Raw genomic sequence first — 25,152 nt, 5'->3', positions numbered from 1 at the left:
CCTCACTGCGGTGTGTGGGCTCAGTAGTCACAGAAGGCAGGCTTATTTGTCCTGTGGCATCTGGCTATTCAGTCACTCACTCGGGTCTGACTGTTGTGATCCCACAGACTGCAGCACACCAGGCTTCCCTGTCCTTCATCATCTCCCAGAGTTTCCTCAAACCCATGTCCACTGAGTCTGTGATGCCGTCCAACCATCTCATCCTTGGTCGCCCCCTTCTCCTCCTGCCTTCAATCTTTCCCACCACCAGGGTTTTTTCCAGTGAGTCAGCCCTTTGCATCAGGTGGCCAAAGTATTAGAGCTTAAGCATCAGTCCTTCCAGTGAATATTCAGGGTTGGTTTCCTTTAGAATGGACTGGTTTGATCTCCTTGCAAGTCCACGGGACTCTCAGGAGTCTTCTCATGCCCCAGGGCCTGTGGAACCTTAGTTCTCTGAACAGGGATCAAAGCTGTGACTCGTGCCCTGGAAGGTGGATTCTTAACCACTGGACCCTGCATCGGGCTTCTGAAAGGCTGCCCCACCGTGTCCCACCAGCAGCGCTAGGCTTTGGCGCAGGGCAGACCATGTGGGTCCCCAGGGCTGGTAAGTCCAGCCCCCACAGCGTGCAGCCCACGAAGGACAAGGACAGTGCGCCCTAGGCTTCCAACAAACACCAGTGCCGGGCTGGCCTCCCAGGAGGACTCAGCCTCCAGGCACTCAGACCACAGCAGTCAAACCGCGGCCACCTGGGGGGCTACCTCTGTGCCCCAAACGGACTGACTGTGTGTAAGTGGGAGGGAAAACGAGGGGGCCTTTTGTCCCCAGGGGCTGAGCCTGTTTGCAGGGTCACTGTCTGCCCCAGTGGGGGCTGGGGCCCTGCGGCGGCCGGCAACCCCAGGCCTGAACCCCAGGGACTGGCCAGCCCGGGGGCAGGACAGGCCCACAGGCAGCGCCCTGGGGGCTCAGGCTGCAGGTGCACATGGGCAGCGTGGGTGCCCCGAGGCGCTTACTTTCAGGACAGTCCAGGGCGGGGCCGGGGCCGGGAGCCTCAGGCAGTGTCCAGCTCCCTCCGCACCCAAGCGCTGGTTGCCTGCTCCAGCCGGAGGCGACTGCCAGTTCCAGCTGGCCCAGCTTGGCTGTCTCCGGTGCCCAGGCCTCAGGACACGGCTGCTTCCTGCTAATCAGGAGAGAAGGTCAGAGGTGCCTTCTCCGCTTCCCTGCCTGCTATCGTGGGGCTGGGATGGCCTTGCAGGAAGCGAGGGGCAGGCAGGCGCCTCAGCACCAAGGCCGGGGCCCTGGCAGGGGCCACCATGAGCCCCATTTCCTGCCGCAGCACAGGCTGCCCCCATGGGGGCCGGGGCACCAGGCGGTGGGTGTAAAGTCAGAGAAGCCACGCACAGGAGGAGCTGGCCATGGCAGGATGGCCCGGACAGGCATGGGGGCCACGCAGAAGCCGCATGGGCCCAGCCATCCAGAGAGAGCACCCGTGTCCGCAGCCGGGAGGCCCCCAAGGGGCTGGGCAGACACTGGAGCGCCATCTCAGCACGGGGCCTGTGCCCAGCGAGCAACAAGGCCATCGGGACCCCTCCGTGGGCCGTGACGACCAGAGACCCTGGGCGTGAGGGCAAAGGGGCCCTGTCAGGAAGAGCCCGAGCCCAGCACGTCCCTACAGGCAAGCAGCATTACTTGGGGGGATGGCACGGTCAGCAACGGACGTGGGGCGTGGAGGCGAGCTGGGCACCTCAGGCACCTCAGGGCCAGATCAGCGGCGCAGGAGGCCACCTCCAAGTAGCAAGACTCACGTGGGGACCGTGAGCCCAGCGGGCCGGGAGCGCTGCCTGCACCGGCTGAAGCCCACGGCCGCCTCCAGCCGCGTACTCAGAACCGGCCTGTACCATACCGGGCGGGACCTCCCATGGGGGCGGTGAGGAGGGGCCCGCGTCCCAGCCCCTTTAGCACCCGGCTTCCCCAGGGCTCAGAGCGACGACCCTGGGCTTCCCCACAGTCCAGGCACGACCCAGGCCTCCCCAGCGAGGACCCACAGCCGGCTCTGGGGACCCCGAGTCCAGGCGGCACGGTCCTCAGTGACAGGCTCCCCAGAGGACGGCAGTGTGTGCAGACGAGCAGCCGCTGTGGGCCCCGCCCCTCCCAGGCCCCGCCCCCCGGCCCCGCCCCACCTCAGGCCCCGCCCTCCCCAGGCCCCGCCCCACCTCAGGCCCCGCCCCCGCCTCAGGCTGGCTCCCGGGAGGGGAGACCCTGCCCTGCCAGCTGTGGGACTTGGCTGTCTGGGGTGGTCAGGGGGCTCCAGGTCAGATGAGAAGGGGTCCGGGAGCCAGAGGGCAGGGCGGGGGCCCAGGCCTCTCTGACATCTCACAGCAGCTGGTCCTCACACCCGACAGGCGCGGGTCCAGGCTAGAGGCACACCCAGCCCCTCCCAGCACACACCACTGCGGCCCCCTGCCCAGAGGCTCCAGCGCCGCAAGGACTCTGGGGCACAGAGGGGCTGCAGACTCTGCTGCTACTGCTAAGTCGCTTCAGTCGTGTCCGACTCTGTGCGACCCCATAGACGGCAGCCCACCAGGCTCCTCTGTCCCTGGGATTCTCCAGGTAAGAATACTGGAGTGGGTTGCCATTTCCTTCTCCAATGCATGAAAGTGAAAAGTGAAAGTGAAGTCGCTCAGTCGCGCCTGACTCTTAGCGACCCCATGGACTGGAGCCTACCAGGCTCCTCTGTCCATGGGATATTCCAGGCAAGAGTACTGGAGTGGGGTGCCATGGCCTTCTCCGACTCTGGTTCCCCCTAAATCCACGTGAGACTACATGATGCTGTCAGGAGAAGCGACTTCTGGGGATGATGAGGGCGGAGGGTGGGGCCCTGGTGAAGGGGGTCAGCGCCCTTGTGGAGGGACTGCAGGGGGCTCCTTCAAGACCCCCCTGTGAGGACACAACAGAGAGACACACTGAACCAACCTGCGGGCGCCGTGGCCTTGGGCCTCCACCCTCCAGAGCCTGAGAACTAGGGGCCTGAGGTCCAAACCCCAGTGTCCTGAGAACTAGAGGCCTCGGGTCCAAGCCCCAGAGCCTGAGAACTAGGGGCCTGGGGTCCAAGCCGCACATCGGGGTGCTTCACTGAGCTTACGGTGGACATGGGGTGCAAGTCTCCTAGGAGGACTTCCCCTCTGCCCCAAGCAGGCAGGTGTGCCCAGGACTGAACTCACTCAGGAGTCATGGCCCCGGCTTGGTGGGGGCGGGGGCAGGGGGTGTCACTGGGCTGTGGTCCAGCAGGACGCTGAGCCCGGAACCCACGCCCAGGGCTCCTCTACCCACACCTCCTCCCGCCTGTGCCCCGAGGCTCCTGCTGAGATGCCTCCCCCAGGGAGCCCAGTAGGCCCCCACCAAGGGCTGGGCGCGGCATCCACTGGGCCCCCCACAGCCGCCCAGGGGGCTCGGCAAAGGCAGGGCTTCCGCTCAGGGGTGCCCCTGGGCCCTGGGAGTGCCCGCCTGGCCCTTGCAGTCGGGACCGGCACTGGACACTGCAGGGCGTGGCCCTGTCCAGGAAGGGGACTAGAGAGGGGAGGAAGCAGGGCGTCCAAGTGGCCCTCAGACGAGAGTTCCTCCAAGAGCCGGGCAGACAGCGGGTCCCAAGGAGGAGGAAGCAACCGGGTGACAGCAGACCCCCCAGCCAGCCAGACCCCGGAACGCACTTCCCAGCAGCCAGAGCACACGCGCCTGCGGGGGAGCCACTGGCGGGCGGCTTGTCTCAAGCACGTCAGAGCCGCCCCCAGGGTCCCCCGTCCCAGGGTGCAGGGCCAGAGCACGTCAGCTGGGGGGGGCGGGCGTGTGGAGGCTGATCCCTTGTGAAGAGGGTCTGGGACCAGGCCAGGGGGGCAGGGTCCCACACTGTAAGGTCCCCACATGCTCAGGAGGGACCAGCGGGAGAGGAGGGGTGCTGCGGTGCAGTGTCCCCCACCCAGCAACCAACGGGGAGTCAGAGGCAGGCGGGGGGCAGCCCGTCCCCGCTGTGACCTGAGCTGGAGTGACGCCCACACAGTGGGCCCAGGGTCCCACAGATGCCCACGAGCGCCCTGCACCGCCCAGCCCCAGGAGGTGCCGTGCCTCCACCTCCGCTCAGACCCCCACACCGGACCCATCGTCAGCCTGTGTGCCCTCCTCAGGCCCCTCCTGGGGCTCCCACTCACCCAGACTCCGCACCAGAGACACAGGGCACGGCCCCAGAGCACCCCTGGCACCAAATGGCCATGCAGGTCTGAGACACAGACGTCCAGCCCCCCGGTTTCCTGGGGACCCCCTCCTCCCTGGACCGATACCTCACAGCCCCAGCCTCACTCCATCACTGCTGGGAAGCAGGGCCACCCGAGAAGAGCAGCTTCTCACAAGAGGTTCCCAGCGCCCCCATCACGGCACATCCCCCCCCAACTTCCTCCCCAGGGTTCCCATCACGGCACCCCCCATTGCTCCCTCCTGTCCCCCATCACGGCACACCCCCCAAATGCCCCCCAGGGCCCCCATCACGGCACCCCCCACTGCCCCCCGGCCCCCCATTGCTCCCCCCGGCCCCTCCATCACGGCACCAGGTCCCCCACCATGCCCCCCCGGCAAGGGCACTCCCCCCTGCCCCATCCCCTCTGCGCAGTCCGCTGCACCGGCCCTCCTGGAACCACTCGGCCCCGCCCTGCGGCATGATTGCCCTCTGCTCCTACGTGTCCTGGCACCCCAGGTCCATCCCCCTTCTCAGCCACACCGCTACCTTCCATCTGGGAGGGGGATGGCCTGTCAGGGCTGAAGCCAGGGGAGAGCAGGGTCACTGAGCGGGGGCCCCAGGCTCGGCCGCTTCTCACCACAGACCCGGGGTCAGCCCGGGGCCCCCGCTCGCCTGGCGTGAAGCCTCCACTGTTATCTGCTTGGGCCCCACCTCACAGCCTGTCCTCTACAGAGGGGCCCCGGGACCCTGGGGTGCTTCACGACAAGCTCCCTTTTCCCACCGCAGGGCCCCTGCCCTGCTCCGTGAGCCCGCGTCTCCCCGAGACGGGATGCCAGGTGCACCTGCTCCTGGGGAATGAACCCAGAGAATGCACCGTGGACCCGCAGGCTTGTTCTCAGCGAGGCAGGCCAGGCCTTGCTGCTCACCTGGGCCGCATCTGTGGGAAGACGCTGCAAGTGTCCCCGGCCCACCTCGACCTCACGCAGCCACGGAGAAGCCCTCGGAGCGAGCACAGGCTCTGTCTCTGCGCGTCTGCCCTGCAGCAGTCCCTAGGAGGTGCCCGGGCCCCAGAGCCCCAGGGTCAGGTGAGCCGGGGGGTCCGCACACCCTTGACACCCCTGGACGCCCAGTGTCCCTCCTGGACCACCAGCCAACCCGGTCCCAGGACGTCCAGACACTGCAGGCAATCCCCCAACGTCGATGGAGTTGCCGCGCCAGCCACAGGGGTGTGGAGGTGGGGGGAGGGTCGCGTCAGAGCCGGGGGCGGGGTTGGGGGTGGGGTGTGCAGCCCGCAGCCGTGCAGGGCCCCCCACGAACCACAGCGCCTCCCAGAGGCCTGGCCGGCACCCCACTGCTCTGCAGCACGCACAGGCCCAGCGCCAGGCCACCTGACGGGGGTGGGGGTGAGGTCAGCCTGCAGACCGCCGGCCAAGCCCCAGAGGAGCCCGCTGTACCGAGCCTCACTGATCCGAGTTACCGGGGCCGTGTCGCACACCCTGAGGAAGACTCTGCGTTTGCTCTCCTCCAAAAGGGAACTGGAAAGTGGTCTCCTCAAAGGTCTGACCGACACGTCTCCTCTTTATTCCCGTCTCCTCTTTATTCCTGTTGCAAATAACCTAATGGGAAACCCCACTGGGCCCCCCAAGGAGCCGTCTCCAGCAGGAGAGCCCAGTGGGGCCTACGCAGCTGGCCCCCTGCCCGTGGGCGGCCCCAGAGCCTCCTCCACGTGTGGACGGCAGCTCTGCGCTCCCATCGGGCCCAGAGCACGTGCAGGACAGGGCGCCCCAGCCCCCGGCGACCGTCCCAAGCAGGGGCTGGTGTGGTCTCTGCAGATGGAGCGCTGGCCGTTGGCTGAGCCAAGCCCGAGGCCCTGGGGAGGGCGGCCAGCTTTCTCTCCAGGGAGCTGGTGCCCAGGAGGAGGCTGTGAAAGGGAACCAAGGTCGGGAAAGCCAGGCTACAGACTTGCTCCTCTGCCCACAGAGGCGGGGGAGGGGGGTCCTCCCTCTGTGCCAGCACTCCCCTGGAACAATCTTCAACATCACCCCAAAGCCAGCATGACACTGTGGCTGTGGTGAGCCCAGCATGGCCCCGAGGGTGCAGCAGCCCCCCCAACTCAGTCACTCACTAACAGACCCCTGAAGCCTTCCATGCACCCCCACCCTGGGCAGGCCTCGGCGGGCAGTAACGGGCCCAGACGACCTCCACCGTCTCAGGCATCAGCGCCGGACACTCAGCCTTTCCCGAGCCCCACCCGGGAAGCCTCCTGGGGGCTCATGCCAAGCGGAGCCCCGCCCCACCCACACTCCTCTGGGGGGGCCGGCTGGTGTGCACCCCGGCACCGCATGGACAGCAACGGTATTTGTGAACGCGCTCCACACACCGCTCGCCTCCCACCAGAGCCGGGCTGGCGGGAGGGCACACGGTTCAAGGTGGTGACTGTGGTCCACTCGCCTGCCAGCGCGTGACGGCACTTAAGCCACGTCGCACCAGACGGAGCAGAACGTCTGGAAGCCAAGCTGAGGCCCTGGAAAGCAAACTGACGGAAGAGCCCAGCCCACCCCTCTGCATGCAAAGGCAGAAAGGTCTGCACTGGCCACCGCCCAACAGAAGATATGGCACCATCGCCTCGAGGGTGGCTGCAGGGCTGGGCAGCGAGGCTCTGGGAAGGGACGGGCCCGAGGTCCCAGCTGCTGCGGGTCCACGGCTCCTCACTAAGGGCCTCCCTGTGGGGGCGTCACCACTGTTCGGATGGGGACGCGTGCCCCACAGACAAAGCAGGCGGGGACAAAGGAGCCCAGTGCCAACAGGAGGTGGCACGCGGCCTGTTCAAGTGGCTTGGGGCAGAGGCAGCGGAACCCAGTCCACCAAAGGTCACAGCCACGTCTGGGCAAAGGGCAGTGCCTCCGAGGGGCAACCCCGCCTACAGCGCTCTGCCTTCGGGGGCAGCGACGCCCAAGCCCACACGATTCTGCTCAGGCCTCGAGCGCACACAGGGCTGCCTGTGCTGGACAGGAATCACCCCACGAATGCTGAAAACAGAGCCGGGATGGGAGACCGGACACGCGCGGCCATTAGGCTGAGAGACCGGCATGTCTGCCAGAGCAGAAGAGGCCAGGCCAGGGCACCCCACTCTGTGCCGGCCACTGGGGGCCCTCGCTGCTGGAGACCTGAGCCCCTCCTGCAGACCTCACCTGTCCCAGCTCCTCCGCTGCCTCCCCACGCCCCACCAGTGGGGCAAAGGCGCAGGCCACCAGGAGCACCCCTCCTGAGAACGGAGCTGGGGGCGGCCCCACAGCAGGGAGGCGCTGTGGCCTGGCTGGGGAGAGGACGGAAGGCCAGTGGGGCAGTGGGGACCGGCCAGCTGCCGCGGGCCCAACAGGAAGAAGGGCAGACCCAGTGCACAGCGTCCCCGTCACCGCGCAGCTCCAGGTGCTGTCAGGACCCAGACTGGCCTGACCATGCAGGAGACCCTAGACCTCGGCCTGACCTCCAAGGGGGAGAAAGACCAGCCCAGCAGAGTGGCTGCTGCGTGCCCACCGCGCTGAGGGGCTCCCAGAGGACACGCACCTCTCACCTCGGGGGCACAGCAGCGGGCGGGGGCCATATGGAATACACAGAGCTTCACTAGAAACCCCGTTTCACAGGCAGGGAGGTCCTCATGACGCGTCCTGGGCCTCCGCAAAGCCCCCCAGCCGAAGCCGCGTCGGGGCAGAACGGGACTCAGCTTCCACAGATGCCCGCGCTATTCTGGGTCCACTCTCGGCCACTGTCGGGCACCAGGCACAGATGCTGGGAGGAGCCAGCAGCTCACGCACTCACCGCCCTCCATATCCCGGAGCCCAAAATACCCAGCACCGGCAGGAACAGCTGTGAGCCAATTCCCACCGAGGCCGGAAGCCCAGGGGCCAGACTGCAATGTCCAACGGGCCCAGGCCGTGCCCGCAGGGGCCACGCCAGGCCGGTAGGGTCTGGCTGGGCAGCGGTGCCAGGACACGGCCTCAGAGGGTCCTATCCTGCCACCCACCTGCCCGAGCACCCCTACCTCGGTGGCCATGGGTCACTCCGGCCACAGCAAGTGACGCTCAGACTCCCGAGGGATCCCCAAGACCCGAACTGGAGTCTCCACGTGCAGAGCCCCCAACTCTCCAGACTGCTCTCTGGGGCAGACCTTGGCCCCGCCCACCCGCACTGAGGCCCCCCTCTCCCACCTCGCTGAGGGGAGGGGGAGCCAGGGTTGGCGCCTGGATCCTGGGAAGACAGGAAGGGCAGTGTGCCCGTGAGCGGGGCCCATGCAGCTGACTGCCCATCACAAAGCGTCACGGGAGACACCGCCTGCCCCAAGCAGCTGCCTCCTTCCACACTCACCCTCGAAGGCAGCACTTCTCGGCACTGAGCCCACCTTGCCACCTGCTGGGGGGGCAGCCCACCGCCCAGGTGTGCACGGGGCCTGACACTGCCATCGTGGGGGCAGGAAAGGTGGTGACTGCAGCAAGGGGCCAGGCCTCCCCCCAAGACCCCAGTCCGCAGGCTTAGACGGCTAAGATCACAAGCCCCGGTCTCTCCCTCAGCGCTGCTCTCGCCTCTTGAGAGCCCCAAAAGCCCAGCCCACTCTCAACCCCGACCTGCCCTCCCAACCCCACCCACATCCAACGCACCTCAGCCTCCAGCTAAATCCATGCCCACCAAACAGATCCACGGCCTCCCAGGAACTCCAAACTCGGCCTCATGCTCAGCCACAGGCACCTGCCCAGCACCACTCCATCACGGCTCTGCCAGCGGAGGGGATGGCCCATCTCACCCGCTTGCAGGCCCTCCTGCAGGCTGGGGTGCCAAGCCGCATGGACACGTTTCCACAGGGAGGAGGGCTGAGGACTGGCTGTTGAAACAGGGAGGAGCAGAGCCTGCCCGGCGGCCAGTCTGTGATGCCAGAGGAAAGGGCAACTGCATGTCCACCGAGTCCAGAGGCAAGGAGAGAGCTGGGAAGAGGAGAGTGCCTGAGGACTTCCCAGGAGTCATGAGAACCTCCCTCCCAGAGCCCAGAGCCCAGAGCCCAGTGAGCCCAACTCAGGAGAACCACCGCCCAGAGCCCAGAGCCCAGGGACCCCAACTCAGGAAAACCACCACCCAGAGCCCAGAGCCCAGCAAGACCAACTCAGGAGAACCATCCACCACAGAGCCCAGTGACCCCAACTCAGGAGAACCACCCACCCCAGAGCCCAGTGACCCCAACTCAGGAGAACCACCCACCCCAGAGCCCAGTGACCCCAACTCAGGAGAACCACCCACCCCAGAGCCCAGTGACCCCAACTCAGGCACACAAGAGAAACCCTCCCCCCCCCCCCCCCCCCCGGACACCAAAGAGATGACCACAGAGCCGCCGGGGAGAAAGGACAGACCTTCAAGCCAGTCACACCCGACTGACACTGACCTCACAAGAGCCAAACTGAGAGCCACGCTGGGGAGACGTCGCCTGGGACCCCACAACCGGCAGGACACCCTCTGGGACAACAGAAAGCATCTCAGACACACTGAAAGAATGTGAGTTATCTGCAGACCCTCACTGAGGAGAAGCCTAAAGATGTATTTTCAGACAGAAGGAGGAGGGAAGATGGAGCTTCTTTGGTAGCTCAGCTGGTAAAGAATTGGCCTACAATGCAGGAGACCCCAGTTCTATTCCTGGGTCGGGAAGATCCACTGGAGAAAGGATAGGCTACCCACCCCAGTGTTTTTGGGCTTCCCTTGTGGCAAGCTGGTAAAGAATCCGCCTGCAATGCGGGAGACCTGGGTTCAATCCCTGGGTTGGGAAGATCCCCTGGAGAAGGGAAAGGTTACCCACTCCAGTATTCTGGCCTGGAGAATTCCATGGACTGTATAGTCCATGAGGTTGCAGCGAGTCAGACACAACTGAGCGACTTTCACTTCACACTTCTGAGATGCAAAAAGAATAAAAAAGTGGTGAGTTTTGAGATTAATCAAGTATTAACAATAGAAAGTAATAACAATAATCTCATACGGGCTTAAAAAGACGTTAAATGCTCCACACGAAAGCACGCAGACGTGGAGCGACAGGTCAGACTCACGTGGTCTAAGGTCCCTGTTGTTCAGGAAAAGAATGTCCAGTTACCCCGAACCACAACAGCAAGCGTGCAATTTACACGGTAACCACGTAAGCACTAGAAATAGTGACAAGTTTCAAATTAATAAGAAATGGAAGAAGGGAAAAACCCATGCACAACAAGGTACAATGAAAAAGAGAAACTCAGAAAATAAAAGGATAATAAGGACAAAAATAAAGTGGCAGACATGAACCCAACTATCAGTAACTTAAACAAATAACAATGGACTGAATGTCCTGGTTAAAAAATAAAGACTGTCAGATTAAATGAAAATGAAATCTAGATGGTGCCAAATAAAAAACACACAGCCAACCTGTGAGGACACAGGAAAGTTTAAAGAAACAAGGTGGGGAAAGATATAGCAGGCAGATATTTCCAAAAGACAGCTGAGCGCTACACTGTTACCAAGTCTGTCTGGAGGGAAAGCTCCGCTGGGTGCCGGTCAGCCCTGATCACTCAGGGCCTGTGATTCCGCAGCTGTGTGATCTAAAGACAGAGCTCCGGGGGAAACAGACAACCCCCTCCAGGCTCGGAGACTCTTCCGTGCTTCCCAAGTAGACAAGAAAGGTAAAAAACCTGAAGACACTATAAGCCAAGCATGACCCACAGGGACAGGCATCAGACGTGGCACCACCAAGTGCCAAACACAAGGCCCTTGTCAGGACGAGCAGAGCATGCGTGGACGCTGGCTTCAAACGGAGCCCCAGAGGAAGTCCTAACATCCTGAGGACCTGGTGTCACACTGACCACCCTCTGTGACCACAACACAACTAAGTTAGAAACAATCAAAGGAGAAGAAATGAATTCAACAATGGAAATATAAGAGAAAAAAGTCTGGATATGAAGAAACTTTGAAATATCCATCCCACCACGTTAAAGAAGGAAAAACGGAAAATTTTTTGAAGATTTTAAACTCAACAACTCTATGCATAAAAGCTTGTGAAATGCAGTCAAAACATTACTTATTTTGCAGCTTTAAAATCTTACAAAAGGGACTTCCCTGGTTATGTGGTTAAGAATCCACCTACCAATGCAGGGGACACAGGTTTGATCTCTGGTCTGGGAGGATGTCACCTGCTGCAGGCCAACTAAGCCTGGGCACCTCAGCGACTAAGCCCGCACTGGGCGCCAGGAGAGGCTACTGCAGAGAGGAGCCCGCGCGCCGCAGTGCAGAGGAGCCCCGCACACCCCAACCAGGGAAGCCCGCACGGCAACGAGGGTCCAGCGCGGCCAAAGGCAAATGAAAACACGAGTGATTAGAAAACCGAGCACAGAAGGAAAGGAGGGAAAAGGAGGAGCTGCGTATCCATCCTAAGAGATCAGAACACGGACACGAAACGAAAACAAAGAGTGTAAACAGGAAGGAAGATGTAAATGTTCATTAAAAAGGAACTTGATGGACCCTTGGTGAGATGGATCAGCGCGTGGACGCCCACCCACTCGGTCAATGGGAGGATCACAGGGGACAGCTCTATAGGTCCTGCAGGCACTTTTTTAGAAAAAGAACATCAGGGACAACTTTTTGCCAATCAAGTTGAAAATCGGGAAAAAATGGACAAATTCACAGAAAAATGTATTTCTAAAGCTAACTGAAAGGCAGGGATGGGGGTCCTACAACCATTAAAGTGGTTAAGTCAGGAGTTACCGCTGGCCCAAAGCAACCTGGAGTCAGGTCCCCTGACCGGCAATCTCACCATCGCCTGGACATTTAGGGAACAAACTCCTGCTTCGCACAGACATGCGTGGGGCAGCTCACTCTGCAGGTATCTTGGCATCAAAATCGGGTAAGGGCAGCGGATGAGCAGATTACAGACCCCAGGCAGAGATGCGAAGTCCTGAGCAAAGACTGATCCCATCTGCCTGCCTGCGGGAAGGGGACCAGGGCACCACCACACTGGCAGCCGCTATGTTTCCAAGAGGGAGAGGCAGGTTTAATGCTGGAAGAGCCACATCAGCAGGGAAAGGAGCAGGACGACATCCGGCTCTGGGTGTTTGATCACACCCAGCGCCCGCACACTACAAGCGCCCGGCGCACCCCCACGGAGAAATCCAGCACAGCCTCCTAAGTGGCTGAAGGTGAAAAGACGGGGGAACACAGGACCCTCACAGAACGGCAGGCGGGTGACGCCTGGGGAGCGTGGCCCACAAGGCGGCCACGGCCCAGGCAATCGGCACTCGCCCTGCCGTGGGCTGCAGCGGACCCAGCACGCAGACGCCAAAGCTTACGCTCCAGCTGCAGCCCCTTCCGGAGGGTGAGCCAGGCAGAGGAGGCCGACAGGAGGGTGCACAGGAACATGAGAGCTCAGTAAGCTTGCAGAGATCTGACCCTGTGACGTCAACTCACAAACCTCAACGGGACGGAAAATTAGGGGATGAGTGCAAGGGTTCAAAATGCCCGAGACCCCACTGAAGCGGGTCGAGGGGTGGGTGGGGGGTGCGGCAGGAGGCTGCCCAGGGAATCCCCGCAGGGGCAGCAGGACACCAGGGCTGAGGGTCACTGCAGGGGGTGTGGTCTGTGCCCCCAAGGAAATCCAGGAAACCAAGCCTGCCTCTGTCGCAGCCCCACGGGCCTGGCACCATCTCCCAGGGAGAGCAGAGAGCTCTCCCAACAGCCCTGGGGAGGACAGACCACAGGACAAGACCAAGACCAACACCAGGCACACCTTGTTGGGTGGCAGCACAGCCTTGCGGAGAAGAGGGTGCTTCCAACACAGCGCTGAAAAGGGATTACTGGCCCTAAAAACCCACTGAGGCTCAAGTCGGGGGATAAAGCAGGAGGAAAAAACTGGCAAGAGAAATGAACAAGAATTTTGCTGACGGGGAAGTACAAGTGGCCTACATCAGTAATCAGAGAAATTCAAATTAAAACCACAATACCATTTCACACCCACCAGATTGGCAGTGATTAAAAGTCAGGCAGTGCTGGCAAGAATGCAGAGCAGCGGGGACGCCAGTGGGGGTGAGCTGGCACAGCCGCTCCGGGAAGCCTCCTGGTAGTAACACCAAGCACACGCCCCCCCAAATGCTACTGCCAGTGTGAGAAGGCCCAGGGTGGGCGCCTCACTAGTCCACACCGGGGGCCGGCCACCGTGCCCAGACAGAGCGAAGACGCATCGCTGTCTCACGGGGACCAGTGAGCACCCACAGCCGGCAGCTCCAGCAGTTAGAACCGGGCGCGTGCCGAGCACACGGACAGAGCGGCGCCTCTGCACCCAGTCTCCAAAAGGCAGGGTGGACAGCCTGCCAGCTCCGGGGGGGGCAGTGGGGCCAGCAGCACCCGTGGGGAGGGCCGCGCTGGGACAGGCAGGGGTGCTCTGTGCCTGCCCACCCTACGGCCGCTGGGCCCCACGCCCACAGAACAACCCTGCCTGCCCTGCCCCCCCCAGCCCCCACAGAGCTGTGGAACCCCGACCCCTGGCGCTGCCTAGCCCCTCCCCCCACACACACAGCAGGGTGGGCGTCCTAGACCAGCTCCATGCCCCAGACCCCCGCCGCCTCCCCCTCCTCACTCTGGTTAAAACCTCAGTGGTCTTTTCAGAGCCCCAGGAGGCTGCTGAAAGGTGCAGGAAAGGCAGGCTGCACTCCTAGCTCTGGGGGGAGGGAGGGTGTATGTACACGCCAGGAGGGGGGCATCTGTGACCCCAGGGAGAGCAAGAGGTCTGGCGGGGGGGGGGGGGAGGTGCTGACGATGACAGCAGAGAGAAGGAGCACTGTGCGGGGCGGGGGGGTCCAGCATGACCCGACACTGGGCCCAAAGCCAAGATGGGAGAGAGGAGGGTGGAGACCAGGCCTGGGCAGGTAAGACCTCCCAGAGAGGAGGCAAGCAGGCAGATGTCCTGTGAACACCCCACCCTCCCAGAGGCCCACAGAGGCCAGGAAGCACCCAGCCTTCCACCGGGCACAGCCACACCCTGAGCTGCGGGCCCCGCGCTTGGGAGGGCACCCCGGCACCTCTGCGTGCCCAGCACCTGCCCTGCACACCTGTTGAAGGCACCGCGGCAGAGCACACCCCTCCACACACACGGCCACGTCCTCCAGTCCCGCCGGGAGGTCTCCCCAGGGAGAGCTCTTCCTGGCTGCCTGCCTGCAGCCCTCGTGGCCTGGTGTCCACTGCAGAATCAGGCCCTGGCATGACTCTTGTCTCTCTCCCCGTCAGCCTGGGAGCTTCCTCAGGAAGGACCACTGATTGGGAAAAAACCCACAGAGCTTCCAGCTGGCAGGAGAAGCAGGGGCTGGCCACAGCGCTGCCCCATGGGTGAGCCTCCTCCAGCTGCACTGCTGGGGACAGGACGCTTCTCCACCAAGTGAAGAGGGCAGCGTCTCTGGCGATGGCATGATGCAAGGAGCAGTGTTTATGTCCAGGAAAGTCCCCAAATTACAAAGCACAGTGCAAACAGAGAAAGGGCGGACACTCCGGCCAGCAGGATAGAGGAGTAGGGCCAGACCCTCAGAAGGACGAAGGACGAAGCAGTACAGCTATGGTCCGAGATATGTGTGTCCTCTGGATACTGCGCACCCCGAGAGTGACTCCCAGGCCACTCAGGCTTGACAGTGTGGCCGGACGCAAAAGGAAATCTATGGTACCCGGTGGAGAGAGGAGACACCACACCCTAAGTCAATTCCACCGGCACCGCAGCGGTAGGCAGGTGCAAGGATGCCGGACGTGCGCGAGCCAGGTGAGAGCCCGCGAGAGCCCGGGGGACCGCGCGGGGCCTGAGAAAGCCGGCGCCGCTTCCTCGGCTGCACTGGACCTAGACCTCAGGGACCATCCACGCGTCCGGGCTCGCGCGCAAAGAAAGCGCGCGCCCGACGTGGGGCGCCAAGGCCACGGCCCGGGGTGGGGATCCCGGAACGGACGGCCCCCGGGGCAGGCCGCCGGTGGGGGTCCCAGGGTGGTCGGTCCCAAGCGGGGACCCCAGGGTGTACGGTCCCGGTGCACGGCCCGCTGGGCGGGCCCGGTGTGCAGGTCCCGGGAGGCCGGGCGAGGGTGCAGGCCCGGGCGGGGGCCCGGGCGCGAGGTCCCCGGGGGCCGGTCCCAGGGGCCGGCAGGTGCGCGCGGGAACAAAGCGGCGGGCGGGCGGCGTACCTGGGCACGCAGCTGGGGCTGGAGCCGTCCACCTCCCAGGTGGCGAACAGGTTCATGGGCACCGGCGTGTTGAGCGCGGCGGGCGCGCCGGCCAGGCCCAGGCGGCCCCGCTCGGCCATGGCGCCGGCCCCCGCCGCTCCCTCGGCGGCCTGGGCTGCGGCCGGGCCGCGGACGCGCGGCGGGCGGGCGGGCGGGCCGGGCGCGCGGAGGGCGGCGGCGCGGTCACATGGCTGCCGGGCGGTGGGGCCGGCCGGGCGGGCGTCGGACAGGCCCGCGGGCGGCGACCAGGCTGCGGCCGCCCCGCCCCGCCCCGCGCGCGCCCGCGCGCCCGCCGCGCGCGCCCGCCCCCGGCCGCGCCGCCGCCGCCCATTGGCTGGGCGCGCGCGCCCTCTCCGACTCGTGCCCAATCACGGCGCGCGGAGGGCTCACCGGAAGTGAGGTTCGCGCGCCCCCTCCCGCCGGCGACCCAGGAGGCGCCCCGCCCCCGCCCCCGGGAGCGCGCCCCCGCGCCTGCGCACAGGCCCCGCCCAGAGCGCCGCGCCCCGCCCCCCGGGAGCGGCAGGGAGGGGCTGGAGAGACCCCGGGATCCGCCTGTGACCCTGAGCCCCACAGTCCCCGGCCCGGCCTCCGCGAGTCCCCGACCCCCAGAGCTACGCATCCCCAAGTCTGCCCGCTCCCACGCTCTCCCCGCGTCCCCTGACGCCCCCCCTTTCCCTGCCGTGCCCCGTGTCCTCGGCCCCAACTGCCTGGACCACCCGCCAGGCCCCCTGGAGTCCTCCGGAGGCTCGCCCACCCCGCGAACCCGCCTTGTGCCCCCGGCGTCCCCTCGCGCCCACCCCCGCCCTGACTGCCCCCGCGGATCGCCTGGGCGGGACGTGAACCCGGAACACCGGGGTTGCGGGGGCCACCGCATCGCCCTCCCCCACCCCGAGCTGCTGCCCGCGGGAGCACTGGGGCGCCCAGGGGCTCGGTGTGCTCCTCCACAAATTCCCTCTGGAGTGTCCTCTTTCTGCCTCACCCTCCTTATTATCCAGCAGTGCCCTTTCTGCGGTTTTTACAGATGACACTGGAGAACAAATGTCGGAGCAGAGGCGGCCCTTGGTGTGGGGCTCCCAGTGAACTCAGGGACCCAGACAAGGAGGCAGTGACCAGAGCTGCCCACTGGGCCAACGGGGCAGCGGAGGTCAGGAAAGGTCCTCGAAAAGAGCATCTCGTTTGGGGGCCCAAGGAGGGGTCCCCTCCCCCCTCCTCTTGGCTGCGGTTCTGGTCAGTCACCAGATCCTGCTGCTGAGATTTAGGAAAAGCTGTTCTGGCATCTCTTCTGCTTCTTTGTAGCCACAGTATGCACAGCTGCTTTCCTCCCTGCTCCTGTCTGTGTCTCGTTGTCTACTGAAACAAGCCCAGCCCCAGCAAACCGACTCGCCCTGGGGTTTACCCTCCAGCGCCCCTGTCAGCTCTTTTCTCCTGCAGCGGTCCCCACGCTGGCTCCCCCACTTTGTAAGAGCTCGCCTCCAGCTCTGACTCCCTCTCTGGAGCTGCAAACAGCTGTGGCTGCTTAAAGCCGGGGTGGCACTTCAGAGAGAACAAGAGAACCTGTGTTCCCCACATGTTCCTGCGCCTTTGGTGGGGTGCAGCTGAGAGCCACGCGGGGCTGGCTGTCCCCGGCCAGCTGACTGGGTGTTGTCTTACATCGCGGCTCCTGCCAGGCAGAGAGTGCCCCCGGGTCTCATACCTCCGAGGTGGGGGAGGGGACGTCCAGAGACCGTGCCGCAGCCCCCTGTGAGGACAGGGGCCTGCTGACCTCAGTGTTCAGCCTGCGGTGGTGCCAGGCAGCGAGAGGTGCAGTGGCCTGAGATGAAGGGGCCACCTGACACATCGTGTCTGTGTGCACTGACATCTCACCCAGGAGAGGACTGTACCTGGGGGTCAAGTGAGGAAATTTGGGGTGACTAAACCATAGATGAGGGGGCTCAATACCAGCTGTGCCCTGCGTCTGCACCGAGCACCACTGTGAGCCCTTCGTGGACCAAACAGCTCTGTCCCATCCCCATTTTACAGATGGGGACACTGAGGCACAGGCAGTTATGCAGTCCCTGGTGGGAGGAGCCAGGGTGTGGGCTCACACAGTCTGGTCCAGAGCTGTCCTGATAACCATGACAGGGAAACGCTTAACTCCTCCTGCGAGGTGGGGAGGGAGACTAGAAGGGTGCTGTGTGCCCTCTATCTGTGGCTTTGTTTACATTTTCTGTTTATAAATGGTGGGACCATATGGACACCAAAATGGTGGTGGTGGTGGTGCGGAGAAGTGGACATCTCACTTTGGGGTCAGAGTCACTTCCTCATCAGAACCTGTCCCATGCATCATCATTCCCTGTATCCGAAAATGACTGGACTGTGTGCCGTAGGGTGAGTGCCCCAAAGGCTGGGAGGACGCCCCTCGGGGTGGCACAGCCTCACACTCCCCACCCCTGACACACACACTAATGTTGGGAGCATCGCTCTCCTTTCGGATGGCTGTTTCTGTAAAACAGGAACTTGGCTAAAGAGGAACCTCTCTGGACGACTGGGGTGGCATTGCTCAGGAGGCAGCTGGAGGACGCGGTTGTCCAGAGCACTGAGGTCCCCGAGGGCACCCTGAACCCCTGTGCTGAGACTCTGACAGTGCGCCACCTGCCTGCCAAGGTTCTCCAACGCCTTAAGGCCTTGGCTTTCCAAAGGGCGCGTTAGGACGCCCGCAGGCTGGAAGGCTCGATGCAGGAAGACAGGACCACGTAGCAGCTGGCAGCCGCCTTCGTGCGATCCCACCCGCTGGGGGGCCCTGCGCCGGCCAGCCCCGGCTCTCACTTTTCTATGGGGCCCTCTGGGCCGCTGGCTCTTGGAAACTCATCCGTCAGTTCACGCTGACTTAAAATGAATCGCCCCAGGCGTGGGAGGCCTCGCGGCCCCCGCCGGCAAGAAGCTCCCCTCCGGGTGCGGACCCCGCGGCGCGTCTTCTTGCGCCCGGAGCGCCGCAAACCCGGGAGCGCGGACTCGGAGGAGGCGGGCGTGCTCCTCGGCCCAGTGGTCTTTGGAGCGGCTCCAGCCGGTCAGGTGAGCAGCCAGCGCCTCCTGCAGGACCCAGGCACCTGCTCGGCTGGACGGCTCCCTCCCGCTCCAATCCGCAGCTTGGCGGCATCTCCTCTCCCCTGGGCGGTGCTGGGAAGCCGCTCTCGGAGGGGGAACGAGACCCTGGCCGGCCCAAGCTCCCAGCAGAACCCCCTTGACGTGACCTATGTCCCATCCAGGCCTGTGGGTGGAGGTCGTGGTGGGGCAGAGGCACCATCACTGGGATAGGACGGGAAATGACAGCGCGCTGGGCAGAGGACAGGATGGCTAGGGAGACGCGCCCTCACCCCTCAGGTCCGTGGTGCTGGGAACCCTGAAGGGGAGGCCTGTCTGAGGCGCTCCAGGCAGGTGGGATGGCCCCTACCTGGCCCAAGAGCCACAGGGGCGGTGGACTCAGCTCGAGGGCAGCCCTGGCCCTCCAGCCATTGGTATTCAACATAGGGGTAGAGATTCAGACACAAGATGTCCACCCTGGCTGAGCTTCGTGGGCCAGGGTGGCACCCAGCATCTATCTCCTGAGTTGTTGTTTTTCAGTCACTCAGTCGTGTCTGACTCTTTGCGACCCCGTGAACTGCAGCCTGCCAGGCTTCCCTGTCCTTCACCATCTCCCAGAGTTTGCTCATAACTCATGTTCATTGAGTCTGTGATGCTATCTAACCGTTGGGACAGATAGTTATAGATGCAATGCAGGAGACCTGAGTTTGATCCCTGGGTTGGGAAGATCCCCTGGAGAAGGGAATGGCAATCCACTCCAGTATTCTTGCCTGGAAAATCCAATGGACAGAGGACCCTGGTGGGCTACATCCATGGGGTCACAAAGAGTCGGACACGACTGGGCAACTGAGCATGCATAGCATTCTGTGATTTGGATATAGTACAACCTGTTTACATAGGTGTCCATTTAGGGTGGGGGTTTAGGCCAACATCATGTATGTGAGAAACCATGTATGTGGCAACCCATTAAAGTGGTCAGATTAGTCCTTAAGACATTCATAAGAGCTCATGTTTTAGAGGAAGGGAGGAAGAAGTTATGCCATCATTATTAATAGAATTTGCTTATATCCTGAGAAAATGTGAGAGAAGAGCCGGGAAAAGTGCTATAACTCAGCAGAACTGAGACTATTACAGGCTGTAGGATGTAGAGGTGTTTGTTACTCATCCCCAGAAACAGCAGACAATAAAACAACGTGAATCTCTCCTTTCCTCTTCCAGAGGGACAGAGCTCTCAGTCTGTGACTGAACATAGGGCCCCAAGAGGAGAGACCGCATTTCCCTGCCTTCCAGCAGAAGCTAGGAGCATGCAGCTCAACTGTGGACCTCCAGGCCGTGGACCGGTACCTCCTGTCGGATCAGCGGCGACATTAGATTGGAAATAAAGAGCATGATAAGTGCATGATGTGTTTGAGTCATCCCGAAACCATCCCTGCTCATCCTGGTCTATGGAAAAATTGCTTCCCATATCTAAAGGCATATCTACGTGTGTGGACCATGATGCTGGGGGGAAGTCTTCTCTGGGAGGGGCTCATCAAGTGCTCCCCACAAATGGACAGGCCCCAGACGGTCACTGCAGGGACCTATGGGTAATTTTGTGTCCACCCAACTGGCTGCAGGTGCCCAGGTTAAGCAGTTTCTGGGTGTGTGTGAGGGGGTTTTTGGTGAGCTCAGCAGTGGAACGGGTGGTCTCAGTAACACAGGTGCACCCCCAGTGCAGGTGGGCCTCCCCAGGGTGGGTGGGGCTCATCCATCCGCTGAGGGTCTGGATAGAACAGAAGGTGGAGGAAGGTGGGATTTGCCCTTCTGCACCTGCCTCAGCGTTAAGTTGGTGTCATCCCATCTCCAGTCCCCGGGTCCTCAGGCCTCCGGACATGGGGTGACACCACCTGCTTACTGGTCCCCAGCCTGCAAACAGCAGCTCATGGGACTTCTCAGCCTCCGTCATCACAGGAGCCAAGTCCTCATAATAAACCTCCCTGGGGGCACACATGCCCCTTGTCCGTGTCTCTGGAGACCTCTGACTGCTACAGAGGTTAAAACACCGACGCTGAACTTCAACTGGAAGAACAAACACGAACCTGTGCCTGAGACACAGTCCTGGGCCTTCTCACGCGGGAGTCGGGGTGACTTCGGTGGCTGCTCCGCCCTGTCGCGGGTCAGCTGCAGGGGCGGGTGTAAACCTGGGGGCTGCTGCCCAGAAGGCCCAGGAGAGGAGGGCAAGGCTGCGGGCACCACGACCAGCAGGCTTTTGGGGGGTGGGTGCTGTCCTAGCCGGTATTTCAGGGTCTCATGTGATGGCCATGGTCAGAGCCACGCCTGCCACGGCAAGGGTCCAAGCGGCAACCAGTAGCCCAGAGCAGGCGGGAGGATGGCTCTTCTCAAGGCTGTTTGCTAGACCATCAGGTGTGAGCCTCCCCTGTGCAAAGCACCAAAGTGGGGACTTCCCTGGTGGGCCAGTGGCTAAGGCACCACGCTCCAATGTGGGGGTTCGATCCCTGGTCAGGGAACTAGATCTCACACACGGCAACTAAGAGCTCCTATGCCACAGTGAAGCTGCAATAAGATCTGGTGCAGCCAAACAAATAAATAAACATATATATATACACATATACATATAATGTCAACGTGAAACCCAGGTGGACGACAAAGTAAAGAGTATCGAATACGGCACAGCAACCTCTAGACTCGAGGGGACTCTCTGAGCACAGACTCGAGGAGCTCGCTTGCTGGCAGCTGGGCAGTGCTTGTTTGTGGACCTGGAGACACACACTGTCTCCAAAGCCAAAATTTCGCTGTCAGCATAGTCAAAAGGCAAATGGGAGAAGAACGTCTGTCATGTATAGGGTAGGCCCAGGGTGGGACCCTGGGTACATAATCGCCACCTACAGCTACAAATCACCATGCAGACAGAGAAGGTGTTCCAGAAGATGGGGGCGTGTTGGCTGGCATCCCTGGAATCGAAGTTCCCGTACGGAGACGCCTACACTGTGCTGAGAGGTAAAGGAGCGGACCTCGGGACCCTGTGTTGGTGCCGGCAGGAAGTGGGTGACCTGCCCCAGAGGGGCTGCATCAGGCTGGCTCTGGGGGGGACCCCAGGGGAGGGAGCAGGAGCCCAGGACGCTGCCAGTGGCACTGCCCTGCGGCCACCTAGGTGAGCGGTTCATGGGTCACCTCTGACCTGTGGAGTCTGAATGCTGGGCGCCCAGCCAGCGGGGCTTCTGAGAGTGAAGCCTGGAGTTGAGTCCAGGGTGGCAGAGCCAGGCGAGGTCAGGTCAGCCGCCGCGCAGCTACCCCTTGGAACATACAGCTGTGCGAAACGGTCAGTTAAAACATGACTTAAAAGAGAATGCATAATACAATCCTATTTGGTTAACAAAACGTGTGTAAATGCATGTACATGTAAAATATATATTTACATGTAAGTGATTATACATGTAAAAGACCTCTCAATGTACAAGGAAAACACAGAAGGTTAGAAGTGAATCCGAAGTGTTAAGAAATTATCTCTTTGGAGAGAATTCAGTTGATTGAGCTTTGCTTTTTTGCTTCTCTTTATCTCATATTTTCTTTGTGGTGAATATGTATTAATTGTGCAAGGAAAATAATGGCAGTGTCTGTGGTTCACACGGTACTTGCAGCCCGTGAAACAAAAAGGCCCCAGTGAAACGGGTGACTGTGCATCCATAACGGCATGGGGAAAGCGCGCACATATGATGCTCGGAAAACCAGGTTGTGCAGCTGAATGGACAGCTCACCTTGGGTCAGGATAATGCCTAGGAGCCCTCCCCTGCTTACCAGGGGTTGTTCTGGGCCCAGAGAATAAGGGGCACCTCTGTAGTTAAATTTTGATACTTTCCTGTGTTCCCACGATGGAAACTGGGTCACAATCAGCCAGTACAAGACTTCCATGTTGGCTGGACTTCGTTGGCGGTCCAGTGGTTGAGAATCCGCCTGTCAGTGTAGGGGACACAGATTTGATTCCTGGTCTGGGAAGACTCCACGTGCTATGGGGCAGTTAAGTCTGTGTGCCACGGCTGCTGAAGCCTGTGTGTCCTGGACCGGTGCTCTGTAACAAGGGCCGCCGCCGCAGTGAGAAGTCAGCGCAGCGTGAGAGAGAGAAGTCCCTGCTCTCTGGAAGTGGAGAAAGCCTGTGCCCAGCAGTGAAGACCCAGCACAACCAAAAATTAAAAGAAAAAAAAGAGTTAAATGTTGGAAAAGGAAAGTAAATAGCAAGGCCCTAATGGAGAAGCCAACAGTGGACGCTCCCAGATAATTCACGAAGCGTGGGACGCAGCAGTGTTTGTGCCCACACACGCACTTCCAGCTCAGAGCTGTCCGGATTAACCTGGGATGACTTCTGGGTTTCCTTAGTCTTTTATTTGTTTTTGTTTTTATAATGCTTCACAATTAGTAAACATGATTTTGGTACTGAAAAGCAATATTATTTTTCAAGCAGAAGAAATAAAGTCTGGGCGGTGGAGGCAGGCCCCAAATGCCAGGCTTTGTGCAGTTTTGAGCAAGAAGACACCTCAGGGACACAGCGTTTTTCTGAGGTTGATGTCAGTGGCGGAGGGACGTCTGGGGCACCAGGAGTGTGCTGCTGCTGCTCGGGGCGGGGGGGCGGCCGGCCGCAGGAGGATGACCAGAGTGACCTGGTGACCCCTCGGGTTTGGGGTGGAAAAGAGGAGGGAACACCAGCTCAGGCGTGGAAACCGACGGTCTCCCGGGAGAAAGGACAAAACTCCTGAGGGGGAGACGCAGGACAGAAAGCAAAACAAACACAGAGGGAAAACGGGAGAGTGTCTGGACGCCGACAAAACTCCAGGCACGGCAGGCCGGTGAGAGCCGCCGACAGGCCCTGAAGGGGGTCGCTTTACTGTTTCATTGTTTAAAATTCTATTTATTTATCTGATTTTTTTGGCCGTGCAGGGCTTTTCTGTAATCGTAACTAGTTGGCATCTTCCCCTTTGGGGAAGATTATGTGTTTGTACATAATACTAAGGTTTGCAGTAGACTAGGGGTTTGGAAAACAGGTTCATCTAAAAAAAAAAAAAAAAAAGAAGGTCCAGCTATTCTAATCACATTGCATGTTGATTGCTCTTACCCGGGACGACAGTCCCCTCCCCAGGCCCTTTACTTCTTGAGACACATATTGGGGTCGTGGGGGTCAACCGAGGCTTCGAGACGTGAGGACATCCAGGGGGCCACACGGGGCAGCCCGTGCTCCTCTCTCGGACGTTCTGGACCCTGAGTGTGACACTTGACCAGGCCTTCAGGGCCGTCTCGGGGTGCTCAGCGGAGGCAACGCCGTGGCCGAAGGCAGTCTCGAGGCCAAAGTGTGCAGCAGCCCCGGTGCTCTTAGAGTCTCTGTTTGTGCCAAGTCCAGCCCCTCCAAGCCGGCAGAGGAATCGCGTGGTGTTGACTGCTTTCCCTGGTGAGGCCAGGTGACTCCTAGGTTGCTGAGCTGCTGGCCGCTCCTCTTCCTGGCCCCTCAACACGTCCCTCGTGAAGATTCTGCCGACAGTGGAGCAGACGGTACCTGGAAAGGCTCTATCCCCAAAGACAGCAGCCACAGCCTCACTCCTGCTCCTGCTGATGCTCGCCATATCTGAGGCCATCCCAGGTGCCTGCGGCTCGGGAGCTGACCGGCATGCTGCAGAGCTCAGGCTGGAAGGAGCTGTAGAAAGGGGTCAGGCTGCTGTCCACCCCATCCCCGGGAGGGACCAGAGAGATCCAGGGCGGGCAGGTGACTGCTGATCAGCTGACCTGCCACATAAGGGACCCCCTTCTGCCCGTGGTGGGGTGGGGTGGAACCCAGGAGGTGGGACATGCGGGTGCTGGCCCGTGGCTTCTGCGGCGGACAACGGACTGCCCCACCCCCAGTGGACCTGATGGGGGTGGGCGGGACAGGCAGCGACAGGGGTCTGCCATCATCACCACCTGCCTGGCACGGTGCTGGGATGGAGGCCCCATCGCCTCTGGTATGCAGAGGACGAGACCGAGACTTGGAGGCCCTGCCCACAGGCACAGAGCTGGTGATTTTCAGGTGATGAAAGCCTGGTGCCCAGCCCGGTCTCTCACCTGTGCTGACTGCCGCACGTGGGCAAGTGTGACCTGGGTGTGACCCACCCAGGCTCTTGGTCTCCTTAATCAATAGAAATTATTAGAGGCCAGACAAGAAATTCAGGTCAGGAATGTGTGCACAAGCGGCACTGCGGGAGATGCGGGCTACCTGGAGGGGGCCTGAGGGAGAGCACGGAGGCAGCGCCCGCCTCCCAGGCCTCTGGACGGGGTTACAGTCAGCCCCAATACATGTGTTCACCTAGAAGCAGGGGGGAGGGGAATTCCCTGGGGGTCCAGTGTTTAGGACTTGGTGCTTTCACTGTGGTGGGCCTGGGTTTGGATTTGATCCCTGGTTAGGGAGCTTGGGCCTTCCCCAGTGACTCAGTGGTAAAGAATCTGCCTGCCATGCAGGAGCCACAGGACACACAGGTTTGATCCCTGGGTCAGGAAGATCCCCTGGAGGAGGGATAGCAACCCACTCCAGTGTTCTTGCCTGGAGAATCCCATGGACAGAGGAGCCTGGCGGGCTGTAGTCCTTGGGGTTGCAAGGAGTCGGACACCCCTGAGCATCTGAGCATGTGCGCAG

The 25,152-nt window shown here is 61.6% G+C and overlaps 1 protein-coding gene across 6 annotated transcripts in view; it reads right to left on the bottom strand.

Annotated features, from left to right (window-relative positions):
- The window catches only part of PACS2 (phosphofurin acidic cluster sorting protein 2), a 63,724-nt gene extending 48,132 nt beyond the window's left edge, over positions 1-15,592 (bottom strand). For all 6 annotated transcript variants that reach the window (XM_055555674.1, XM_055555675.1, XM_055555676.1 and 3 more), the window contains exon 1: positions 15,405-15,592. In XM_055555674.1, coding sequence (XP_055411649.1) covers positions 15,405-15,523 — 119 coding nt within the window. In that variant the 5' untranslated portion in view covers positions 15,524-15,592. The remainder of the gene's footprint in view (positions 1-15,404) is intronic.
- Positions 15,593-25,152: the final 9,560 nt, after the last annotated feature.

The sequence above is a fragment of the Bubalus kerabau genome, chromosome 19 (assembly GCF_029407905.1).
Source record: "Bubalus kerabau isolate K-KA32 ecotype Philippines breed swamp buffalo chromosome 19, PCC_UOA_SB_1v2, whole genome shotgun sequence".
NCBI classification, from domain to species: domain Eukaryota; kingdom Metazoa; phylum Chordata; class Mammalia; order Artiodactyla; family Bovidae; genus Bubalus; species Bubalus kerabau.
Note: the sequence above shows the minus strand (reverse complement) of the source record. Positions and strands in the feature narration are given on the sequence as shown.